The sequence below is a fragment of the Anser cygnoides genome, chromosome 14, assembly GCF_040182565.1.
Source record: "Anser cygnoides isolate HZ-2024a breed goose chromosome 14, Taihu_goose_T2T_genome, whole genome shotgun sequence".
Classification (NCBI taxonomy): Eukaryota; Metazoa; Chordata; class Aves; order Anseriformes; family Anatidae; genus Anser; species Anser cygnoides.
Window position 1 is genome coordinate 14,269,161 of NC_089886.1, and position 23,629 is coordinate 14,292,789.

Consider the following 23,629-nt stretch of genomic DNA (forward strand, 5'->3'; position numbering starts at 1 on the left):
TTTTCATGAGCTCTGGTGGTTTATTATCTGTTGTATACCTATACATATTTTGTCACAGCAAAAATAACTACCACTTTTAAAAAAAAATCTTCTTGCTCAATTCACTGAAAATTCAAAGAATGAAGAATGATCGTTCTTAGAATCACAGAATGGCTTGGGCTGGAAAGGGACTTAAAGTTCCAGCCCCCCTGTCATTCTAGGGGTGCCACCCACCAGATCAGGTTGGCCAAAGCCCCATCCAGCCTGGCCTTGAACACCTCCAGGAATGGGGCATCCACAGCTTCTCTGGGCAACCTGTGCCAGTGCCTCACTACCCTTTACAGTGAAGAATTTCTTCCTAACACACAGTCTAAATCTATCACCTTTTAGAATCATAGAATGGTTTTAAATTAAGACCAATTCCCCTCGTCCTATCGTTATCGACCTGAGTAAAGAGTCCCCCTCCATCCTTTTTATAAGACTCTAAGTACTGAAAAGCCACAATGGGGTCTCCTCGGAGGCTTCTCTTCTCTAGGCTGAGTATCTCCAGCTCTCTCAGCCTTTCTTCACAAGAGAGGTGCTTTAGCCCTCTGAGCATCTTTGTGGCCCTCCTCTGGACTTGCACGAACAGGTCCACATCCTTCTTGTGCTGGCAGCCCCAGACCTGGATGCAGGACTCCAGGTGGGGCCTCACGAGGCCAGAGCAGAGGGGGACAATCCCCTCCCTCCCCTGCTGCCCACCTCTCTGGTGATGCAGCCCAGGGTGCAGTTGGCCTGCTGGGCTGCAGACGCACACTGCTGGCTTGTGTCAAGCTTTTTGTCCACCAGAACGCCCAAGTCTCTCTCCGCAGGGCTGCTCTCAGTGTGCTCTTCTCCCAGTCTGTACTCCTGTCTAGAAAAGATCCCCCAGTTCCAACCCCCCTGCCATGGGCAGTGACACCTCCTACTAGATCAGGTTGCCCAGGGCCCCATCCAACCTGGCCTTGAACACCTCCAGGGATGGGGCACACACAGCTTCTCTGGGCAACCTGTTCCAGGGCCTCACCATCCTCTGTGTAAATAATTTCCTCCTTCTACCTAATCTAAACCTACCCTCCTTTAGCTTAAAGCTATTTCCCCTTGTCCTATCACTACACACCCTGACAATGGGTCCATCCCCATCTTTTCTGTAGGCCCCTTTTAGGTACTGGAAGGCCACATACCGTATTCTTCTCCAACTAAGGATACACAAGTGAATATTAGCACAAGTTACAAAAGGTTTGTAACAAATAGCAACTCAGCATCAATGACTTGGGAAAAAATTTCACATACTAGAAGCCAGACAAACATCCTTATGCAAAATTGTGGCTTTCTTCAGTGTTAATGATGACACTGACAGAGTGAGGAACTTCCAGTGAGGCAAAAATAAAACATATGAAGAGGCTTGTGTTTAAAATTTGACTCGTGCTTCTTTTCTTAGTTAACTCATCCTCAAAGTAGAACCAATCCTGTTCCCAGCTGCTTAAAGAATCAATCCTGTTCTCAGTACTGTTGAACTCATCACCAGTATTGACTTCAAGAAGATTCCGAATGGGATAGATAACCATAAGCAACTAGTTATATTTTTCATTTGCTGCTAAGAATTACGTGAAAATAACCCTGCCTTTTAAAAACCAGTAACCATGCAGAGGAAAAGATAAACCAAAACAAATAAACATTAACATCCTAATTGGTTTTAAAATGTGGCACATAAAACAACAACAACAATCTTATTAAATTTTACCTTATTATTTGCAAATAGTGTCATATACAACAAAAAGGATATCCAACTGAAAGGTCATTTAGAAACTGAAGAGTTCTTAAAATCACAGGCTCACATCTTCCCCGGTATTTAAGATTTGTAACACTAGAATAAATAAAAAAAATGTGATTTTATAACACAATTTTCTCTTTCTGAGAATTGCCATACAAAAGCTCAAACTAGTAGAGCATTATACTATGAATATATTCCTGTGATAAGTCTTAGGATTTTCCATTTATAAGATAATGTTATAAAAGTATGCCCAATGTTTTTATCCTGAACAAGTGATCCAAACATTTTATAATCCTGTAACAAATATCCTAATTAAAAAAAAAAAAAAAACAATATTCCTTTATTATATCTAATAATTAAATGAAGCTTACCCCGACTTATATCTATCTCATTTTTCTACATAAAATCTGGCCACTTAACTTCTGCAGTATCTATCAGCCTAGTTCTCCATGCGATAAAACCAAATTGCTATAATTCCCCTTCAGCATAGGAGAAATAGGGTACAGAAAAACTAGAGGGACAGATTCAATGAGCTGGATTCGCTGCACCCAACTCCCGGTGAAATTCTGCGTTATGGTTCTTATACTAATCCCTATTTACCTCTTCCCTCTTTCCAATACCAAGCACTTAACTAACAGTGAAGATACTCAGGGGATACTGCATTTCCCTAATTGCAACCCGTATCAGACACTGGCATTTTGGAAGAGTATTCTCTTATTAATGAGCCAACACAAATTATGATATAGGGTAACATTAGACATATTACCAGTCCCTGGGGACCACCAACCATGTACAACATCTTCCCATTTTTGGTGACAATGACTTGCTCTACTGCCTTCCAACAGGTTAACTGTGAGACTTGAAACCTACAGCTAAGGGCTTCTACAGCTTCTTCTATACCGTGTGCAGGGCAGCACAAAGACACCTAAGTGACCTGGGATGGCATCTGCTGTTTGTTCAGCTACTAGACGTAGTTAGGAGGTGAAACGGTGTCAGGAGCCTTCAAATGAAACAGGGAAACTGAAGCCTATAAAGTGGAGGAATGGCATTTTTCTCAAGTGAGAAGTGGTTACAACAGTAAGTTAAGTCGCTGATCCTGTAGTCGGGCATCTGCTAGCTTTCTTAAGGGAATGTCACGCAGGTCAGTGTCAAGAATCTTACTGAAGCCCAAATGTTTGATACTTCATGTTTTGGTTGTACATTCCTGCCAGCAAGTCCAAGAAAAAATTAACACAAAAAAAGTAGCCGAAACACACTGATCACAGTTATAGACTAACTACCAGTAGAACTTTTTTAAAACGTAAAACTTTTTCTAGTACTCCTCTGAGAATCACATTTGGGCTGCCTGGCTTAGAACAGGTTGCTTGCTCCTCGCTCCCTTTTTTGAAGGCAAGTACTGAGCCCTGCTCTTCTGGGAACATTCACTCCCACCTTATCAGAAAGCCATAAGAAAGTTGAATATCCCCCTTCCTTCAGATGGAGAGAGAATGCTGTATAAGAGAGAATGCAAGCACAGTTTCTGATATTGGATTCATCTGGAGAAATAGAAAACCTATTCCTGATAAAGACAACAAATTCCTAGGGTCTATCTCAAACTCCCAGGTGATGAAGAATAAGTAAATTTACATTTGTATGCCTCTGTTTCCTTGTCCACAGAATAAGCGTAACAATTCTGACTTTAAGCTGTCAGACCTATTGATGAAAGCTGACCATCTAAGAGGCATAATCAGCACCAGCTATTTACACAGTGAAGCAGTAGGATTGAAATTTTGGGAATGGAGGACCTGAAGATCAGATGTTCAGTGCCTTAAAATCAGCGTTGATTATTGCCATCTTTTACATATACACAGGCTAAGGAATGCACTACACCACATACACTAAACCTCTTTTTCAGGAAGTTTCAAGAATGCAGTTTAAGGCATCTGAATGTTTAGTATTATTTGCTCAGGAAAAGGCAAATAACAATGCAATTACCAAAGCAGTATTCCTCAATTTATATTTGCAAACAAACATTGATTTACTTAACAAAATCTCTATGAAGAGCTACAGAGGTTCAAATTGCCTTAAAGAAATAGCCCATTCTAGCAAGTCCATAATTCATAGTTTATCTCTACTATGGGGAGTTCTGGAGATGTTTATAGTTGCACTAAATCCTTAACAAGTATATACCATACAATGCAATAAAAATGAATTTGGACTATCCAGATGTGACATCAATATCAAAATCATAAAAAGGCTACTTTGCAAAAGAGCAAAACCCTTGTCCTTCAGTAGCTAAATGTAAGACATTTAAAGAAAAACAAGAAGTCACAGCAACAGCTTGAAGAGAAAATTAAAACTATATAAGGAAGGCTCTTCAACATTTCATGACTTTTTTTAAAAATTGTATATCTTCTCATGTCTGTATTTGGATGCTGAAAGATAGAGTAACAATATAAAAGCTAGAGAAGTACTCAAGAGTGAAGAGAGGCTGAAAAAAATCCATTATAATCTTAGCAGTTCCCATTTTTGTTTTTGTCTTATCAATATCAGACAATATGAAAGGCACATAAAATGTAATACTTTAAGAAACACCTGTGAAGGATTTTAAGTATCTGAGAAAATTTGTAAAGATCCATAGAGGAATCTCAGAATACAAAAAGCGATTTTCCACCATTAAAGGAAGAGAAACCAAGGAATGAAAGAAGAGAAAAAATTTACAGCTCTCACAGAAATCATGGCAAGACAGCTCTTAAATCCAAGTGCTGGTGTCCTTGTCTCTTTCTTTCTCAAGTGGCTTATTGACTTAAAATATGAACTAAGTGAAACTGAGTCAGAGCAACCTATCATAAAGTTTCAAATGAGTCACAGAAAGTCAGAGTTTCATCAAAAGCTACACCAATCCAAATTAACAGAAATGGTTATGGTTATAAGCAGCACTGAACACGTTTTAAAGGCAAATACAAGAAAAGTGGTAATAAAAAATGGCAAAATATTTGCAATTTTGATAACTACACAGCATTAAAATACTGAACTAGGTGCAGAAAAATGAATAGAGCTATGAGAATTTAAAAAATATTAAATTAAACACCATTAAGAATCCAGTATACTTTCAAATATTTGCTTTTAGTTCACCTTTTTGTAAAAGGACAAGAATAAAAGCCTAGCTTCTAAAAGCTATACCAAAGAAGGTGAAACTTCCCAGCTTTTTCCCCTTAGAACCCTCCAGTTTGCTCTGAGACCTCCTGTCACCATCACTGCTTACTAGTGCAGTTCTATCAGCGTACCAAACACCTCTGCCCTTGTGACTTAAAAGTACAACTTTAGAGGTTTTTGTTTTTTAAATCTAAAATATAGAATGGGAAGGCAAATAGTGATTAGATATGCCAATTTACAATTCTCTGGGAAAAGTTTCATCCACCCACAGAAGAATCAAAATTCTTTGCACATTCCAAGTCTTTATGATAGTTGAAAAAAACAAAACAACAAAAAAAAAAACAACAAAAAAAACACCGACATCCACTTCCAGCCCCTTAAATCCATTTTGTGACATTTTTGTTTTCTAACCCATTTTACTGTCCTTAATTTCCTGCCCTATCCTTACTGTATACAGAAGGATCTTTTCAAACACATGGACTGTATCACTCCTATTAAAAGGATGCACACCGAAGGACAGTCCCCTTCATAAAAGATGTAATAGCTCTTATGGAAGTTGAGGACTGGAAATAATACTGGTGGAGTACAGGAATGGGATGCCCAGCTTAGAAGACAGAACTGAAAAATGTACAATACAATTTTAAAAAGAAAGTTTTGGAAGAAAACAAGAGAATCAGGGATAGAAGATAAATAAGCAAAAAGTTGTTTTTTTTTTTTTTAATAAAAGTGTGAAGTCAGCAAAGAATAGGGACCACTGAAGAGTTAGTATGTACTATACAAAGAGAAAATCCATCTGGCCACATGGATGGTCAAAGATTTTTATCTTGTCAAAGATATTTTGCTACCCAGCCGGAAGAGATGACATTTGCTGTAAACCAGCACATTTGGAGATTTCTTTTTAAATAATAAAAACAAATGAACAATTAGAGCAGAATTAGAGTGAATTAGAAAGCCTGAATCATGTAAATTTAGGAATAGCCTTTGTCTCAAGAATACAGATATACTTGTGTTATAGAAATCAAAAAGACAAAAAGAATCATACAATTTAAACTAAACTTTCAAAGTTGCTTAAGGTGTCTGCTACCAAACTGCCATTAAAAAGTAGCAGAAACAATCATCCAAATCCCCTAAAAGAACTTTGAAAATATCTTCCTTGCGTGATAATTGTGTTTCAGTAATAATGAAGACAGCAATTTGTTGGGAAGAAGGCTCCGTACAGTCATGTTTTAATTATTTCTTGTACATTATCATCATTTACAATAAAAGCTCTCTGTGGCTCAATGACAGTGATTGGATATATACTTTTCGTTAGAGCCGGACAAAGGTGAATAGTTAAAAAATATACACATACTGTTATGAATAAAAGTGTCAAGTTTTAGTTTGCTGTGATTCATGGAGTCGTGTAAGTTCTGAGTGTTCAGAAAAATATGCAGAGATCCAGACTTTTTACGCTTATCTAGAATTTAAACACTACATGGAAAAATCTCTCTATTTATATGTATGTGTGTGTGTATCCACCACAGTGAAATCGTAACAGCAGTTAAAAAAAAAATCCGACAGCAGTGTTGGATGCGCATCTTTCATTCATGTTTCGGTTATTTTATCATGTTATACCAAAAATACTAAGCATTTGGGTGAACATTCTGTTAATCTACCTCACGATAAATCATGTCCACATGTATTTGATAATAACTGAAAGGAACCCTAAGAGGCTTACAAAGAATTCATGACGGAAAGGAAAGGTGCTTGCTGCCAAAATAAATAAAAGACAATTAGGACCAGATGCCCAGGAGACATTCAAGGAGCAGATGGAACTAAAACTACCCCAGTCTAAATGTCTCCTTGCCTCTTACCTATACAAGGAAGGATCAAAACAGGTGGGTAGCTACTGCTCAAAAAGAGGACCCACAGAAGAAAAGAACTGCTGTCGTTTCTGGGTACAGTGCCTCACTCCTTGCCAAAAGAGTCCTGGCCTCGAGCCACTTCCCAGCAGGCCAAGAGGAATACGTGACATGGCTGTTCTGGGAGGAAGCAGGAGTAAAAAGGATAGAGCTCGAGACAGACAGAAGAACAGCATGTGGCTTTGAAAACCAGTACCCTGGGTGAACAGGCTAGGCAAGAGGAAGTTTAAGGAGCCAGACTGGGACCTTAAGTCATAGCCCTCTAGATTCTCATCATCCCCTGCAGCCCTACTGCCCCCTTCAAAAGCCCTTGCTTCCCCCTTACCTGTCTTCACCCGCACCTTCCTCCTCCCAGCTTAACCCTCCTTGAACCTGCTCTGCTCTTGCTACAGAGTTGCTGAACATGGCTAAGAAGGCTCAAGGTGCCTTGCATATTAGAAAAAACTTGGTTTGAGGCTAGGTATTTTTTCAGCTGACTTTTCCCCTGTCACATGTATACCTTTTAAGATGATGGTCAAAGCAAGCAAGGGCAGTGATGTTAAAAGAGGTACTCAATAAATTTCTGCTAAGACTATGATGAAAATACAGCCATTAACAGATAATCTGCCTGCATAGAACTTCACTCCTCCAGAAACAATTTAAGATGAACTCAGTAAAAGGTACATTCATTAACTTCCACTGGAAGTGTGATAAGAAGTCTAGGACCTGATGTGACAGCAGCACTTTAAACTATTGTCAACAGATCTAAAGGACAGCTATTACATTGATGTATCTCAAAATATTTCTGTACTTTGGAGAATACCTATTTAATGCAACCTCTAAACCATAAACTGATCAGTGGCTACTGCAGCTACTAGTAGCTACAGCAAAAAGCATTTCAAATTGTTTTCTATTAATGACAGAATTCGATGAGGGTGAGTTAACATCTTAATGTTTTATTAAAAGTGTATTTTAAGAGAAAAAGGTGAATGATTTAATCACTCATGTATCCTGTCCACTGCTCTTCAAACGTGTTAAGATTAGTGTCAGTAACAAATCATCAAAAATGCTGCCAGACTGGATTGCCCCATCAGACACTACTTGTCGGATTATGCATCAGCATGTTTGGGTTTCACACCCAGATTTTCCTATCGACATGCTATAACTGGGAAGAAGCTAGTTTATTAATTAGCACAAACATGAGTGTGTTTGGACAACAGCATCACAGTCAGTTCTTAAAGATACTGACTGAATTGTCCAATTCAAGCTGTAACATTCATTCTGCAAAACGAAAATGATCTGCAATCTGATCAATGAACAATTCATAAACTGCATGTTTTGAAAAAAATACAGTAAGCCACAGAGTAAGAGAAAATACAAACACAGAATGCGTAATCTAAAAAGCAGCACTGAGTTTTGCTTTTTATTTACCTGGTTTTCCTTGTAAAAACCTCCATGCAACATTAAAACACCATCTTCTCTTGATTTACTGTGCTTGTGCAAAACCAGCCACATCCAAGCTAAACACATGTAGTAGTTATCACACTTGTTACATGATATACTGCTATTTCCTCAATTAGCAAGTGCAACATGGATTTCCTTGCAATGGTATGAAAGAGTAGAAAGAGGGAACAAACTGATTCATCTGGTCTCCATACAGAAGTCCTCTTCCCTCTTTTTCCTCATTCGTTCAAGTTTCACTGTATTTTGAAACAACAAAGTGAAGCCTAGCTAATTCCATGACATGAAATGCTTCCAGAAACTCTGCAGTAAGTATCTATCAGTATTTTTCCATTCATCACCCTCATTTACCTGTCTACAAAGCATTCTCCAGATAAATCTCAAGGTTTGATGGCTACTATCGTTATCCTAGGGCGGGATGCAACACTCAGCTTCTGGTTTAGAGGAAGCAAAACATGTATGCCTTATTTTCCATATAGAAGTTAAACCCCGTTAGCAAATGACTTTGTCTTAATTGCTATTGTTTCTCAAGGTTGGTAGTCATGGCAGCAAAAGACAAGTTCATGTTCAATACTGTCCGAACAGATCGTGGCTAACCTGGCAATGCCAGAAGAGATGCTTCCCTAGTAGGTCTAAGTCCACAGAAAGTATTTAATGGTCATATAGGTCAGATTTAGGGGACATGAACTTAATGACAGAATGCAATGTTTTCCTCACCATAGAATGAAGACCTAAAGTACTTGTTTCTCTTTCTCTGGGCACACACACAACTCATTGTCTCCTGGAACTTCCCAGATTTTTTAGTGGGTATTCATAATTGTTTGGAGAGACCGTTTTGTTTTGAATAGAGAGAAAAAATGATTTAGATGGAACTTTTCAGTCAGGAGAAATTCTCAGGTCTCACTAAGGACATACGTAATAAAACACAAAATCCTAGAAGTTTTGTTGGACCTATAGACTGCAACAGAAGCACAAGAAAAAGAGCAATTCTCTAGGTTTATTCTTCAGAAGTACTGCAATACTTGTCTGACAGAAAAACACACCATCTTATCTCTGAGATGAGAACGGCAGACAATAATGCCCCTTTTATCCTTCAGTATGAGTCCTTAAAATCTTTCCATGTGAATCCATACTTCTAAGAGCAAAGTTTGCCAGATCTTGCCAAAAAGCAAATCAAACAAACCTCCCCAAAACAAAGAAAGATTAGCTTAACTTGGTCAGCTCTCTGCCGTGAATCATGCTGAAGCTTTACAGGTAATTCTACTGGCATCTGAGGGTGCAGGAACGAGAAGTGGGGAAGGGAGGGAACTGCTTATTCCAGGACTGTCCCTGAACAAGCGTCTATGAAATTTCAGCTTCATCCTCCCATAAGCCATTTCTAGAAGTGATGCAGGCACTCTGAAGTACCTATCTATCTCTAAGTGTTTATTTAGAGGCCTGCGGTACTTTCAGAAAATAAGGGTGCTTTTAAAAATAGCTATTCCTTACTTGAAATATTTAAAATTTACAGAAGACATTATTCTAGCAAAGGGCAAACTTAACAACATAAAATAAAACACGGATTTAAAGTAAACACTAAAGACAAAATACATACAGAATAGAACCCAAGGATAAACTCACATTTTTGTCATAAATGTTTCTAGAACCTGGTTGTCATCTGTTATTCCTAAGACTTCTGTCATTCGGGCATATACCTGGAAATAAACATTTCAACAGTAACATATTATAGACATTTACAAGAACCAGCAGTTTAATTTATTCTAAAACCTTTCCCTATTTTTGCAGGAGAAAAGTACAGGCACACACGCCTGCTGTTCCAATCTAGCTAAAGCATTTGTAAGAGATCACTTACACACTGTAAAATGTGTTTTGTGAATTTTGGAGCCAATCAGCTTTTAAGCGCCCTTGCAAACATTTCTTCCCACAAAAGAGAGAGAAAATTTTCACATTAAACTCACTTTACAGTTCACAGAACAAACCTGCCTCTTTTCAAAAAAGTGTTTTATTACCAAAGTTGCAAAGGGACGGAGAAAACATTCTTTTGTTGGTCTCTGTCCTCAGTGGGATACGATTCAGCACTGTCCCTTAGCTTCCACTTTCATGTTGCTGCACTAGCAGTCACAAACTCTAGAAAATCAGGTACTCCTCAGGCATTCAGTTTTGTGTTCTCCCTTCCTGGGGCAGCCAAGTAACTTCTAGTTGTATACTTTCTCCCTCTACTTCAGATCCATGAGAAATTACCAGCCGAGTTTTCCCAGCACCCCAGCTACCAGATCACACTGCTGTTTTGATGCAATAACAAAGACACAGTACACACCAAGTGTAATTTTTTACTTACTGTGTAATCTTCATGCAGTTTTTTTAGTAGTTTTAGTAGCCAAACATTTAGTTCAGATAAAAATGTTTATTTGGATTAAATCAACTTGAGAAATAAAAGGGAAATGAGCACTGCAAAACTTCACAATGCTCTGCAACTCACTCGAGCCTGAGCTCTAGTAGCACTGCTATTTGCTTATGACTAGGCTAAATGCAGGTCGGTACATTTCATTTCAGTCATTTCAACCTTTAGTGATACTAAAACAAGTATTATGGGTTACATGTAATTCTTCCATATTACGTGATCGAGTCAAGTATCACCAAGGTCTGAAACGCAGCACCGAGCCCAGCACAGGCAGCCTCAGCTCCCCAGCAGTGAAAGCCTGGTGCCATCTAGCTGTCAATTTTGTTCGCCGATATTATATATTCTACACAAATACCAATGAACGTTAGATAACTTAATACCTATGTAACTGTATCTAAATTTGCTTGTACCAACTTCAGTTCTGCTACTGATGCAATGCTACAACTTTGGTTAAAAACCAAACCAGCAGTATTCTACCGCTGAGGAAGCCAACAAAAAAATAATAATTGTATCTTCATGTCCCCAAAACTTCAGTTTTAAATTGGAGCATAATGAAGGCATGAGCAAATAAACTTGCAGCTGTAACCAGAAATTGCATCAACATCAAGGATTTATTTACCTAACTTGTAAGCTAAAATATCACCTTTTGTAATTGCATGAATGCAATGTGCTGTGACAGAAGTCAGTAGCGAAAGGACAATCAAAATATGAAAAGAAGGCACATACTATTTTTCAAACCTTGCAAAATATCAATTATCACACTGTAAATGCAAAGCTATGATTTGCAGTAAACCGCAGCTACGATAACATATTCAAGTATAAAAGTCGTATCTTCCAATCTAAGAACAAAAAAAAAAAAAGCATCCCTAAACAGCACACTGCTGAAATGGAGCAGCTGCAATTTTAGCGACATCTCCAAATTCCCTTCCTCGGGAAGGGGAAGGAGAAGGGGAAGGAGAAGGGGGAAGGAGGAGGGAAAGCAGCCGGGCGAGTGCGACGGGAGCACTCGCTCTGTTGGCAAACGGGGCTCTCAGCCACGGCTGAGTTTAACAAATAAATACTAAACCAGCAGTCAGTGTTGACAAAGAGCAGTGCTTTAATCCACAATTATCCTTGTAACTCTTACTACTCCTTTTATCATCCATTAGCTTTGATTCCCATTATCCCATCAAGAACTGTGTCAACGCTTTTGTCCCTGGGGATTTCCCACAACTACTAGGATCTGACAGCCAAGCTTGAGTGCTAAGCAGGATCATTACCTCTTAAATCCACTTATCTGATCCACTGAATAGTAAATTGAAAAGCTCATTAACAGCAACAATCTGATTTGTTTTCACATGTGACAGGGTCATTTCAAGTCAGCATGAATACAGTGCTGGTAATAAAAACTACTACCCGGTCTGTAATGTGACAAATTGCAAGCTAAAATAAACGTGATATTTTAAACACCTTCTTCAAAATCATTTTCAAACCGAAACACGCTCTTAGGATGTAAAAATAGAAGAGCAAACAGCCCCCAACCACAACAATGAAATGCCCTTAGACTTTTAAGCGCTATAAAAAATTAATGATAAAGCATTTTGGACAGATAATAATAAAAAACACTTCAGCAACAAAGACCGTGCTATGTATTCAAAAGGAGGAGGAAAACACCGTTGAAAGGGGTCATAAAAGGATGTGGAATTGCATGTGGAAGTGATCTCATCCTTGTTCGCATCACGGAGCCACGAAGGTGAGCGCAGCGGCGGAGCTGGGGAGGCTGCGCCTGCGGGACCGGGACGTGCCCAGGCGCCCACCTGCTGGCTCGCCTCCAGCCCAGGCCTCCTCCTTCCTCCTGGCAGCGAGAAAGAAACAAGGCTATGTTTGCAGTTCCCCCTGGAGACTTCGAGTAAGGAGCAGGATAATTAACTTTCAGTAGGAAACAACCAGTTTAAGACTTCTGTAAAGCCTTTACACAATTATTCCCAAATCCTTACAACTGTGGGATTTGTAACCTCCAATACAAACCCTGCATCGACACACAATGCTGGGTGAGCACGCCGTGGTATCGCCACAAAATGTGAGCTTCTGAACCGTCAAATATCACATCACTATCATCATCTCAATGTACATCGGTTATGAATTAAAGTGAGAAATCCACAGAAGTGGTAACATGAGGCTACAACGTTAGGTAAGCTTCACGGGTACAAGCACATAATCAAAGCCCTTAAAGCAAGCTGGGCTGATACCACCACGCCAACCCAAAAGCAATAGCACTGGTTGCAACACTCACAGGTGACGGCAATAGTCATGGGAGTGACAATAAAGAAGAGACCAGCAAAACACCTTCAACAACAACAATTTCAAACATATTAAATCAAAAATTCATGGAATTGCTCAGGCTGGAGGAGACCTTTGGGCTCACTAGGCCCAGCTACCCCCGACCGACCGCATGCCCCCACTAAGCCGTGTCCCCAAGCACCATGTCCACACGTCCCTTACACACCTCTGGGGTGGGGACCCCACCAGTGCCCTGGGCAGCCCGTTCCAGTGCTCGGCCACCCTCTGCGGGACCAAATTCTGCCTGAGGCCCGCTCTGGGCCTCCCCTGGTGCAACCTGAGGCCAGTTCCTCACATCCTGCCACTTGTCACCTGGGGGAAGGGACCAACAGCCTCCTTGCTGCAGCCTCCTTTCACGTAGTTGTAGAGAGCAACGGGGTCTCCCTAAACCTCCTCTTTTCCAGACTAAACGACCCCAATGCCCTCCCTCAGTCGCTTTTCCTAAGTCTTGTTTTCTATCCCATCCACCAGCTTCCTTGCTCTTTGCTCCATTTCACAGAATAGTGAAATAGATTTGTGAATAGATTTGTAAAATGAAAGGCACCTCAGTTGAATTGGGGCGTTTAAGGGATCCAGCAGGTTCACCAGCTCTGGAGCCAGTGAATCTTTTACCACCTAGCAGCTTTACCAGTTATCCAAATCACATAACCTTACACTTCCCAACTACTTGAACCCTGCCTGCTGCATTTCAAAAAGAAAGAGAAAATAAAATTGTGGAAGCAACACTTTATAGAGCAAAACATTCGCATGTAAATACAACTTCAAACAGAGAAATAATGTGGTAATTACACTAAAACTTTATTTCTCTGACTTCTCTACTCTTTGGCCCTAGATATGTTTAACTTTGCTTTGTCTTTAAGGTCTTCTCTTTTTGGTGCTCTCGTTATAACTCTGAAGAAGCTAATTATGTCAATTCTTAAATGTGAAGCAGATTACAGAACTGGGAAGCTCAGAATATGAGTTCCTAAAGGTTGTATGGCTATATAATGACAGTCACAGAAATTCAATAACAGCACTGTATGGAATGTACTCAAACGCACCCCATGAAACAAATTAAACCAGAGCAATGAATCTCTCACACTGTGCAAATAAGAAAACACAAGAAAATGTTGGTTTCTATATGTTTCATAAGGGCTATTATAATGAATTAAGATTTTGGATAATGAATCTTCAGAAAATTACAGTAAAGTTATTACCCGTAGGCACAGCGTAAATGCTTAAGATATTATAACTTCCTTGAAGCTCTGCAGGCCTTGCTGCAGAGAACTATCAGTGTAACATTAAAGTATTTTGTCATGAGTACTGAGGGCAAAACCAGACCTTAACCGTATTTGCTCCAAAACTGATAGCAACTGCATGGGGACAGCTGCTGCCGAAGAGGCTGGCGTGGCTGGGCTGGAGAGCAGCTCCCCACACAGAGCCTACCCCAATTCTGCAGGCAACTCACCCAGTGTCTGGGCTACCACAGCAGCTTCCTGGGGGTGCCACCCCACCTCTCTAATACCTCTGCACAAAACCCACTCAGCTCCATGCTAATCAAGAGTTTCTTTCCAGGCAGAATTTTCACCGATTTTTCAAACTGAAATCTGGTATTTTAAATTTTAACACAAGGAAGCTCCATTACATGCAGCAGAAATCTAGCTTCCAAATTGCACGATCTATGAGAAACTGAACTTAGTCCCCTAATTAATGGATCAGAGTGCCAGATCAACAACTTTTGCCTTCGAACCAAATTAAGGGCTTAAAAAACCTTCACTTTTTTATCTCGTTCACAGCAGAGGAAACCTTGGTCGTCATAAAGCCTCCACTCCTGACCAGCTGTCTTAAAAAGGTAACATCTGCAAACACTCCTAACTCAGAGTCTAAGCCCAGAGGATAATCTGTTGTTATATAGTTAGCTCCCTACAAGAAAAAAATCTTTAATAGGCCTTAAGAACTTGCCTCAAATAGTTTCAGATGGGATCTCTGAAGAGCACATGAAGTTGGGCACTGCACTATACAAAAAGTAGGCTGTCCTCCCACTCGGTGCTGCATGTGTTTGTAAGCAACCAGAGGAAATACGTCAGTTACATAAATGATACGCCATCTACTGCCTTACCTACACAGCCAGCTTAATCAAAATACTGCATGAAGTTATTCCTCAGTTGACAAGAGACCTACCATAAAACAACATTTAAAAATTAGGGTATTGTTATTGCAACCAGGTGGAATGTTGTAGAATAAGTACACTGAGTGGCTCAGTCATAGTTACAGATGCTATTTCCTTGGTAGTCTGCTGAAATACTGTGTCCCCTCGAGTCCAGACAGTACGAGGAACGAGCAGCTCCCTCACGGGATGTGTTCCAGGCCCCTGCTCTCTCAGCTGCGTGGAGCAGAGGATTCACAGGGTGTGGGTGTCATTCGCTCCCTGCCTCTTGCTCCATTGAGTGCCCGAGCAACGCCAGCAATAAACCTTTTCTTAAGTGGAAATTGGTCTTTTCATTTCAATGACTTCCTCTCAGCTTTTGGTTTTAGTTATTTATTCATTTTCCAATTCCTCTATTTTCTGAAAATCTTGAGAAAGACCTATAATTCTGGTGGACTTGCTACGGGAGCTGTACTACCAACTAACTGCTGTTACCACCAATGCAGCATGAGGACCATTCTCTAAAAAGAAATCAGTTTACCTGCTAGGTCTTAGCCAATTGTTAAAAAGGTGTTTAGCTTTGAAAGTCTTTAGACTATCATTCTTGTAAAGCACTGTTAGAGATTTCTAATTCCACAGCCTCTTTTTGTATTAATAGATGTTACTTTTGAACACCATCCCGTTGATTTTTAGTTTTCAAGGCACAGTTCTAGCAGTGTACAGCTTTGATGGAAAACACAGACACTGCAGAGATTCAAGCCATCTAGGCAGTCATCTATTTGTTTTAATAAGAAAGTAAAATGCTGCTTTAAAAATCCTCTAAATGATCGAAATGAAACAATACCATATAGATTACAATACAAGAATAGATTTGTTCTTGTACTGGAGTCAGAAAACTCCCAAACCTGAAGTAGCAGTAATCTACATTCTTACTTGCCCCTGTCCAGCTTAATTTTATCCAGCTGCTTAATTGCATCTAAACAAGTGGCCCACTCAGCATGCTTACGTGCAAGCAACTTGACCGTTTGATATCCTTTAACATCAACATTAGTTTGGCACTTAAAGACAAGTAATAAAAATCATAGCTATTTATTTAAAATTTCTATTTCTAAAACTATTTCATTGTACTGACTTGAGCATAGCTGCAGGTGTTATGCATCTCTCAGGATCAAGCCCTAAGCATACCAAATTTAGTGATATCACGTATTTTAAAAAGGTTTTGCACCGGAGCTGTACATCAGTGCTTTTTGCACATTTATCCCACGGCATAAGGAGAGGTGTTACAGCCACCACAGCTAATACTAGCAATTTGAACAACCCTCTTTGGCAAGCCAGAAATAAGATAATTGTTCAACATAGGCTGGCTCTTCTGAAATACTGGAAGCATTGCCTGTAATTATAGACATCTGTCATTGCTAGCCACTCAGTAGTAACCCTGACATCAATATACAACTATAACACTAAACTGCCTGCAGGCATAGCAATGGAAGCCAGATACGAGAGGCGGGCAATCATCTGCCTCATCCAAACTATCTGTCAAAGGTTCCTAACCACAAATAGCTCTTACGTTTTGTATCCTTAGGATAATATGTTGATTTATTTTAGATCCTCTAATATTTACAGTCTAGGCCATCTACTAAAATAAAGAAACAAACCTTATGGCTAATGGAGGCAGTTACCGTTCAAAATCATCACGAAAGGTCATAGCTCACCACACAAATGTTAAACACTGATGGCTGTTTTGAACATGCACCTGTGTATAAACTTCCCTCCTCCCTCCTCCAAAATCATACATGATCATTTCCAACTACAATTTACACTGATTGCTCTTCTCTTATCAGCCAACACTTCATCAAACAACTTGAGGAAATATTTACATTTTGAGCACCTGGAATTATCTTTGGAAAAATGCACACAGTTTGCTGGACATACCATTAAGTTCCAGTGTCCTGGGGTTCACCAGGTCAGTACAGAAAATGGTTGGTGTTTTGCAGAATTATCTTTAACACCCAACTTTGAAAAAGGAATTAGTATTAATCATATAAAATATGTTTATGGATTAGATACTTCATCAGCTCTTAGCAGGAAGCTAAATTACACTCTTGGCCAAGGAATAAAGTTTCTTGAAATTCACAGATAAATGTGGATCATTTCATTTTAATTTTAAGGTGAAGAGCATGCTGAAACCCTCAATCTCTACTTTTTTTGTCTTCATTTGAAAATCAATCTCGGAAAGGGGCAAAAAAAGATTGTAGGTTTAAACTAATTAGGAATTAACATCCTTACAATTATCATAATTTGTTATTAACAAAACTGTGATTTCTTAGTATGATTCACAACAGCCTCTGCTGAAGAGAAACTATTAATTACTAGACAGACAGTTAGCTTACAAGTGAGCTGCATTTTAAAAACCTCCTTTAAAATACAATTGCTAAATGCCTTACAGTGCTGTAATGTGAGACAGGTTCAAATCTTATTACTTCACTGAAATTAAAACCTAAGTTTTAATACTGTTCAAGTCGAACAATGATTCCACACTTTATTGCTTTTGAAATCCCTTGATGATCATAGGAAAAAATGCCCTCGAGAAAAAGAGACTCTGTTTTCGATAAACAGAAAATACAGTTTGCACTCTTAGCCTCTTTGTCATCACAAAAAAAGGATTTAATGCCAATTCTTTAAAAAAAGACTTTTTTCACAAAATGTGCACCTTGTGTGCCATTTGTAAAATCAGCTCACTTTCTTTTATTTATTACTGCAGCGCGGCAAGGCAATAAAGCAGCTACTGATAGCTAATAAATTACATGCCTTTTAAAACAATTCTCCAGCTACAAAAACTTGTAACTACAAAGGCTTACATTTACATGGTACATCGTGTGAAATGTCTACATTTATGTTCTATTTAACCACATAAGTAAAATCTGACCCTTTATTAAACTGCCAACTTCGAAGCACAGGTTACACATGAGATTAAACAAAGGGTAACTTTTTAAGGCTCTCCTACGGATTTACATAATTAAACGTAAAATGCAACTGAAAATTGGCCTAAACAGTTCAGGTGCAAGCTATTTTAAAAATTAAATCCATTTTTAAGTATGACCTTCAAACTACCTTCAGGAAAAAAAAGTGATCACACATTTTTCCAACTATTGCACGATAACAAACGTTTACCTCTAAATCTAAAAATTGCATAAAGTTTTCAATAATAATAGCAACATATTACTGCAATATAAAACAATAATTTTCCATCACATACCATGAAAACCAAGATTTGTATTTTTAATTAAAGTCAATATCAGAGCTTTGGGAAAGCATTTTTTGGTTAAAACAGATTTGAAACAAAAAAGCCCTGCAGTCTAATTTCTTTAGGATACGTTTTAAATCTATATGTATCTACTGAACTCATTAAGCTGCTCTTAATGTTTTTTCTTTACAGCCTACCTACTAATTAGAGTTAATCTGCACAGAATGCTGAGATGCATTGTCTTTTGGTTTTGTATTGCAGTATTTTTAGGCTGATGTGCTAAACTATTTTCAGACATTTGTTTCTTACAATGTGACTGCCTCACAAATCATTAAACAAAGCATCACATTCTTTTTAATTGTCTCCATATCATCATGTATCTATTTAAGATGGGTAGTTCTATTAATTCATTTCCTTCACTCAGTGTTATTTCTATAACATCTGTGACTTTGGTACTGCTTTCCTCACAACTTTCCTCATTGCTGTAGTTCCAAAATGGCAGTTCTATGATTGAGCATGAAAACAAACCTTAACTACCTACTAATAATTAAAAGCACTTAAAATACAGCTACTCAATTTAAGAGAACAGCCCACAACACGTTAGTAAAGATGCTGCACGATTCTAAATTCCTCACCAGGCACACCACCAACATGACTATCAATCATTTTGAATGGAGATGCTGTGGGGCAGATCTTTCAGTCTGACTGAGCACTGCTTAATGCAAAATGAGATGGGAAATAGTTTTCAGACACTTCCCGCTCCCTTAATCCTCAGACCACTTTTTCCTATGGTAACCAAAGGTCTACTTTGGTAATATGTATTTTCTAGTGTTTTATACATGTAATAACAAGAATATTAAGACAATGACATTCATTACATAAAGCCAGACAAAATGGAGGTTTAACCAAGGCAGTTAAACCAACCAAACAGACAGCTGAAAGAGCAATGCAATGTCCCTGGTTACTTAATTCAGGTTAGTCTACTTGTGAGGATGAAATACAGGTGTAATTTTACTATGGTACAAAATAAAGAGTGAATGGCACCTGGCATAGCTATACCAGGAAGGTGCCCTGTGCATAACTGGATGCTTAGAAAAAAACCTCAAAAAGTGGAGAGGGAATTTAACAGGGCTTACAAACAAGAGTATGGTTCATATGTATAAATGCAACAACAGTGATATTCAAACATTGAAAATTCAACTTTTGAACGTATCGGCAAATGTAAGTTGATACAGAGGACACTGGAATCAAGCAAGAGCTTAGCAGAAAGGAATGGCACAGTCTCACCTATGCACACAAAGGGTTTGAGAGCTATATTATTATATGGAGACAGTTGTCTATACCAAGCTTTTGTTAAATTATCGATCATAAATGTAGCCACAACTTGACACAGCATACTATAAGTTAAGGACTTCCAAACATGAATGTACCATACAGATAAGTGTAAAAATAGAGCCTACTCTGGTTCACCATCAGGGAATAGAAATATAGTTACATTTATTGAAAAGCTTACAAAACTAACAAAAAACTAATGAAAGTGATCAATCAAAATTGGTGAAGAATCTTGATCAATAACTATTCTCAGCAATGCGAGAAGTTTCAAACTTCAGCCTCTAATGTTAAAAAGAGGGAGTGACACTGAACACTGAAAAACATACAGCATAAACTGTCTTGGCTTTGGCTGGAAAAACAGACCATCATCCAGGCTAAGAGGGAAAAAGACAGAAGAATTCATAAAAGACCATCACATCCAACACTTGAATTAGTCACGCTAGAGTGCAGACAGTAAAGAACACCATGGTTCATGTTCCAGAATCAAGAAGCGACACCAGACAACCTAACAGGCAACACCCAGAACAGCCAAATTTCATCCATGCACATCTTTGGGTCCTGAACGACTTGGAAGTGTGGCCTCATCATCTACGTTCTGCATGCACTTTTTCATGTAATGCCATCTTTTTATAGTATGACTGATAGTAATGGTCTGTAGTAATATACAGAGCAATATTTTGGTACATTTCGCTAACTTCTTAAGCAAACAAGATAACCAAATCTGTACAAACATACCAGGTAACAGAACACTGTCAGATATGCCTACACTCTACCACCAAACAATCTGCAATGCTTGAGAAGCAAAGCAGTCTGGTAAGGCTACGTACTATGAGGTGCTGACTCACATTTAGCTTAAGAACAGATATTGCAAAATTAATTTAACTCTAAAAGCACATTCATTTAGATGATTATGCAAAAAGCAAAAATTAATAATATTCTCACTGTTACTGGTATTCAGTAAATTAGAATGAAATTGGTTGTTAAAAAAAATACAAATGCATAAACTCAAATGTAACTGTGCTGATAAGAGCACAACCAGTATGGGCCATTATTTTAATGCTACTTAAATCATCAGCTCCTGTGCTTATTTTTTTACGAAATCTAAAATGATATTTAAAAATCAACTATACACGTTTCTACATATTTTCTGATAAGCTGTTATTGTGTATTTGACATCTATACAAATCATTTAATACTTAAATTGATATAAAAATCCTGCTTCAGAAATAAAACTTTTGTTCCCATAAGACTGCTTTCTCAATAGAGCTACACGCCTCAAGAAACAACTCGTCAGTGGTGAGAATGCTCTGGAGAAATAATATGGAGCCTTTCTCGTGGCCTCCCTAACTGCAGTTCTTTTCGTCCAAATTGATGCCAACTACTGACTGCTCCAACAAAGAAGATAAGACAAAACCTATGTGGAACAGGTAACTGAAACGTGTTTTTTTTTCTCTCCACGCCTCAGAAGAATGGCAGGTGACAGAAGACAGACAAGTGTTTGCCCTGCTGCGATGTTTAACAAAAGCGCATTCAACGCTGAGCAGAATGCTTCAAAAATGTATTCCTCGATTATAGCCTTATGCGCTCCAATTCGAGACTGCACTGCACTTGAAAGCCCCAGAGTAAGAAAAGATACCAAGTTATGGAATATAAAGCAGCGGAAACAAACACCGGTATCACGCCACATCCCATACAGGACGCACAGTGTGCTGGGCTGCCCCTGGCAGGCCTCTGCTCAGTGCTGGCGGGACAAGCCCAGTGCTGGGCCCCGTGCTGGGCTCCCCAGGACAGGAGACGTGGATGTCCTGCAACAAGTCCAGCAAAGGGCCACAAGGGATTAGAGTATCTGACACAGGAGGAGATGCTGAGAGAGCTGGGACTGTCCTGCCCTGGAGCAGAGAAGGCTCAGGGTGATCTTAGCAGGGTGTGTGTCTGATAGAGGCAGTAAAGAAAAGGGAACCAAGCTGCCTGGTGGCAGGACATGGGGAAAGAGGCACAAATGAAAATGTAAGAAATTTCATTTCAAAAAAAAAAACAAAAAACCATGGGGCTTGTAGCCGAACGCTGGCACAGGTTGCCCAGACCGGCTGTGGTGTCCCCGTGCCTGGGAGATCCCCAAAACCAACCCAGCCCTGAGCACTCCAGCTGACAGCTCCGAGCATGAGGCCTGGACCAGACAACCTCCAGAGGTCCCTCCCGGCCTCACCTGCTCTGTGATCTGGTGATACCTTTGCATTTTCTTATAATACTTGCTTTTACGGTAGTTCTATTTCAACCACTATAAATTTTAACTTTAAATGACTAATGTTAACTTAAATTTTACTCTATTTTGAGTTTTTGCTCTGAGAATTACTTTAATCAGCTCATTAATTTACATGTTAAACTTTTACATTAAAAAATAAGAAATCCAGATTTTTTTAACATAACTGAAGATACATATAATAAACCTTTTGTCTTTCTTTAAATCAAGTTTTTTTAAATGCACATTTTCTTTAAATGTAGACTCACAAGTAGCAAGATTTTCCTGGAGGATTAGCCTGCATTTTCCGCACCACCAGAATGGCACAAAGGAACTGAAGCAGCGTTGCTGCATCATTGCAGAAACCAGTGTTACTAAGAACAAAATGAAATAAAATGAAGGTGAGGGAGCCCAGTTATTCAGTTTTCACAGAGCTGCACTTTCAGGACTTGCCCTGTGTCCCTGGTTTGATTCTTCCAGCGCTGTTAGCAGGAGGAGGCAATCAGTATTACAGTTGGCAACAGTGCCCAAGCCAGAATGTAGGCACACACCTTCAAACAGCACGGTGAAAAGACAGCCTATTAATACAAATGACACATAACCTGTCCTAGTATTCTTCCCCATACTATTAAGTCTTTATGACCAACAGAATAACAGCATTCAAATTCAGTGTAAGTGAAGGAAGGAAAGTAGTTAACTCTGACACTCTAATAACCTACATTTAACAGTACTGCCTGTAGCCTACGTACACCCAAAAGCATTAAATTAAATGGCTTGCTTAAAATGTACTTCTGTCAAGCTCAGTCTTTGAGATTTTTTTTCTTTTACTTCTCAAGATTATTATTTTTAAAATTCTTTTAATCTTTATGCAATTCAATTTTTAATATCTGCATGGTAAGTGTTGCATCTTTTAATCTAACGATGATTGAACTGGGACAGATAGGTCCTAGTAAGTCCATTTACTGTATATGCAAGACCTAGCTATCTGATTAGAAGTTCTGCAATGTTTCCCCTTGCAAAATACAACTCCATCATTATTAAAACACTCCATGCAAATATCTCAATTATCCAGGAACTAAACCAGAAGCCTAGGTTAACAGGCTGGTCTTTCCGTTAGACTCCTTTTCACAGGAGATTAAGCCTGTTCTCCTGTCAGATCTCCAATCTGAACACGTACACTGTTCTACACTCTTGTAAACAATTAGCTATCTAAACTTAGATCACAGAAAATGCCACTAGAGGGCTCACATTATTATAAAGATATCACATCGTTTCTATGCTTACCAAAGTTTACAGAAATCTGCATTATTCCATTATTAAAATTCTTCTATGCACAGGAAAAAAACAGCACTGCCGAATGTACTATTGGATTGCAATTTAACTGACAACATACTCAGAATGGTCAACAGTCAGTTGGGTAGGTGGATGTCAAGTCAGAAGAAGGTATCTGTACTTTCTACACAAAACAAGCAGTTGAAATCCTTGCTTTCTGTACAACACAAATCACCACTAAACGCAGGTCACAGTCAGTGTCACATTACGTAACGTAATACTATGATGACATACTATAGATAGCCTTTCACATTTAACAGTGATTTTTTTTTTTTAATTTTAAATCCAGGTTTTATTGGAATGATTGTATTCACCAAATACAAATGTAACAGAGATGCTGTCTCTGAATCACTTCATTAAGTAGGAACCATGAAGAACTGTACCCTGCAC

General features: G+C 38.9%; 1 protein-coding gene across 7 annotated transcripts in view; it reads right to left on the bottom strand.

The window, feature by feature from the left end:
• Positions 1–23,629, bottom strand: part of RANBP17 (RAN binding protein 17) — a 159,250-nt gene that overhangs the window by 65,949 nt on the left and 69,672 nt on the right. For 6 of the 7 annotated variants that reach the window (XM_048064754.2, XM_048064755.2, XM_066977084.1 and 3 more), the window contains exons 15-16: positions 9,868–9,941; positions 1,784–1,864 (exon numbers count right to left, since the gene is read on the bottom strand). The exons of the other annotated variant lie outside the window; for it this stretch is intronic. In XM_048064754.2, the coding sequence (XP_047920711.2) occupies positions 1,784–1,864; positions 9,868–9,941 (155 nt within the window). The remainder of the gene's footprint in view (positions 1–1,783; positions 1,865–9,867; positions 9,942–23,629) is intronic. 7 annotated transcript variants of the gene reach the window in all.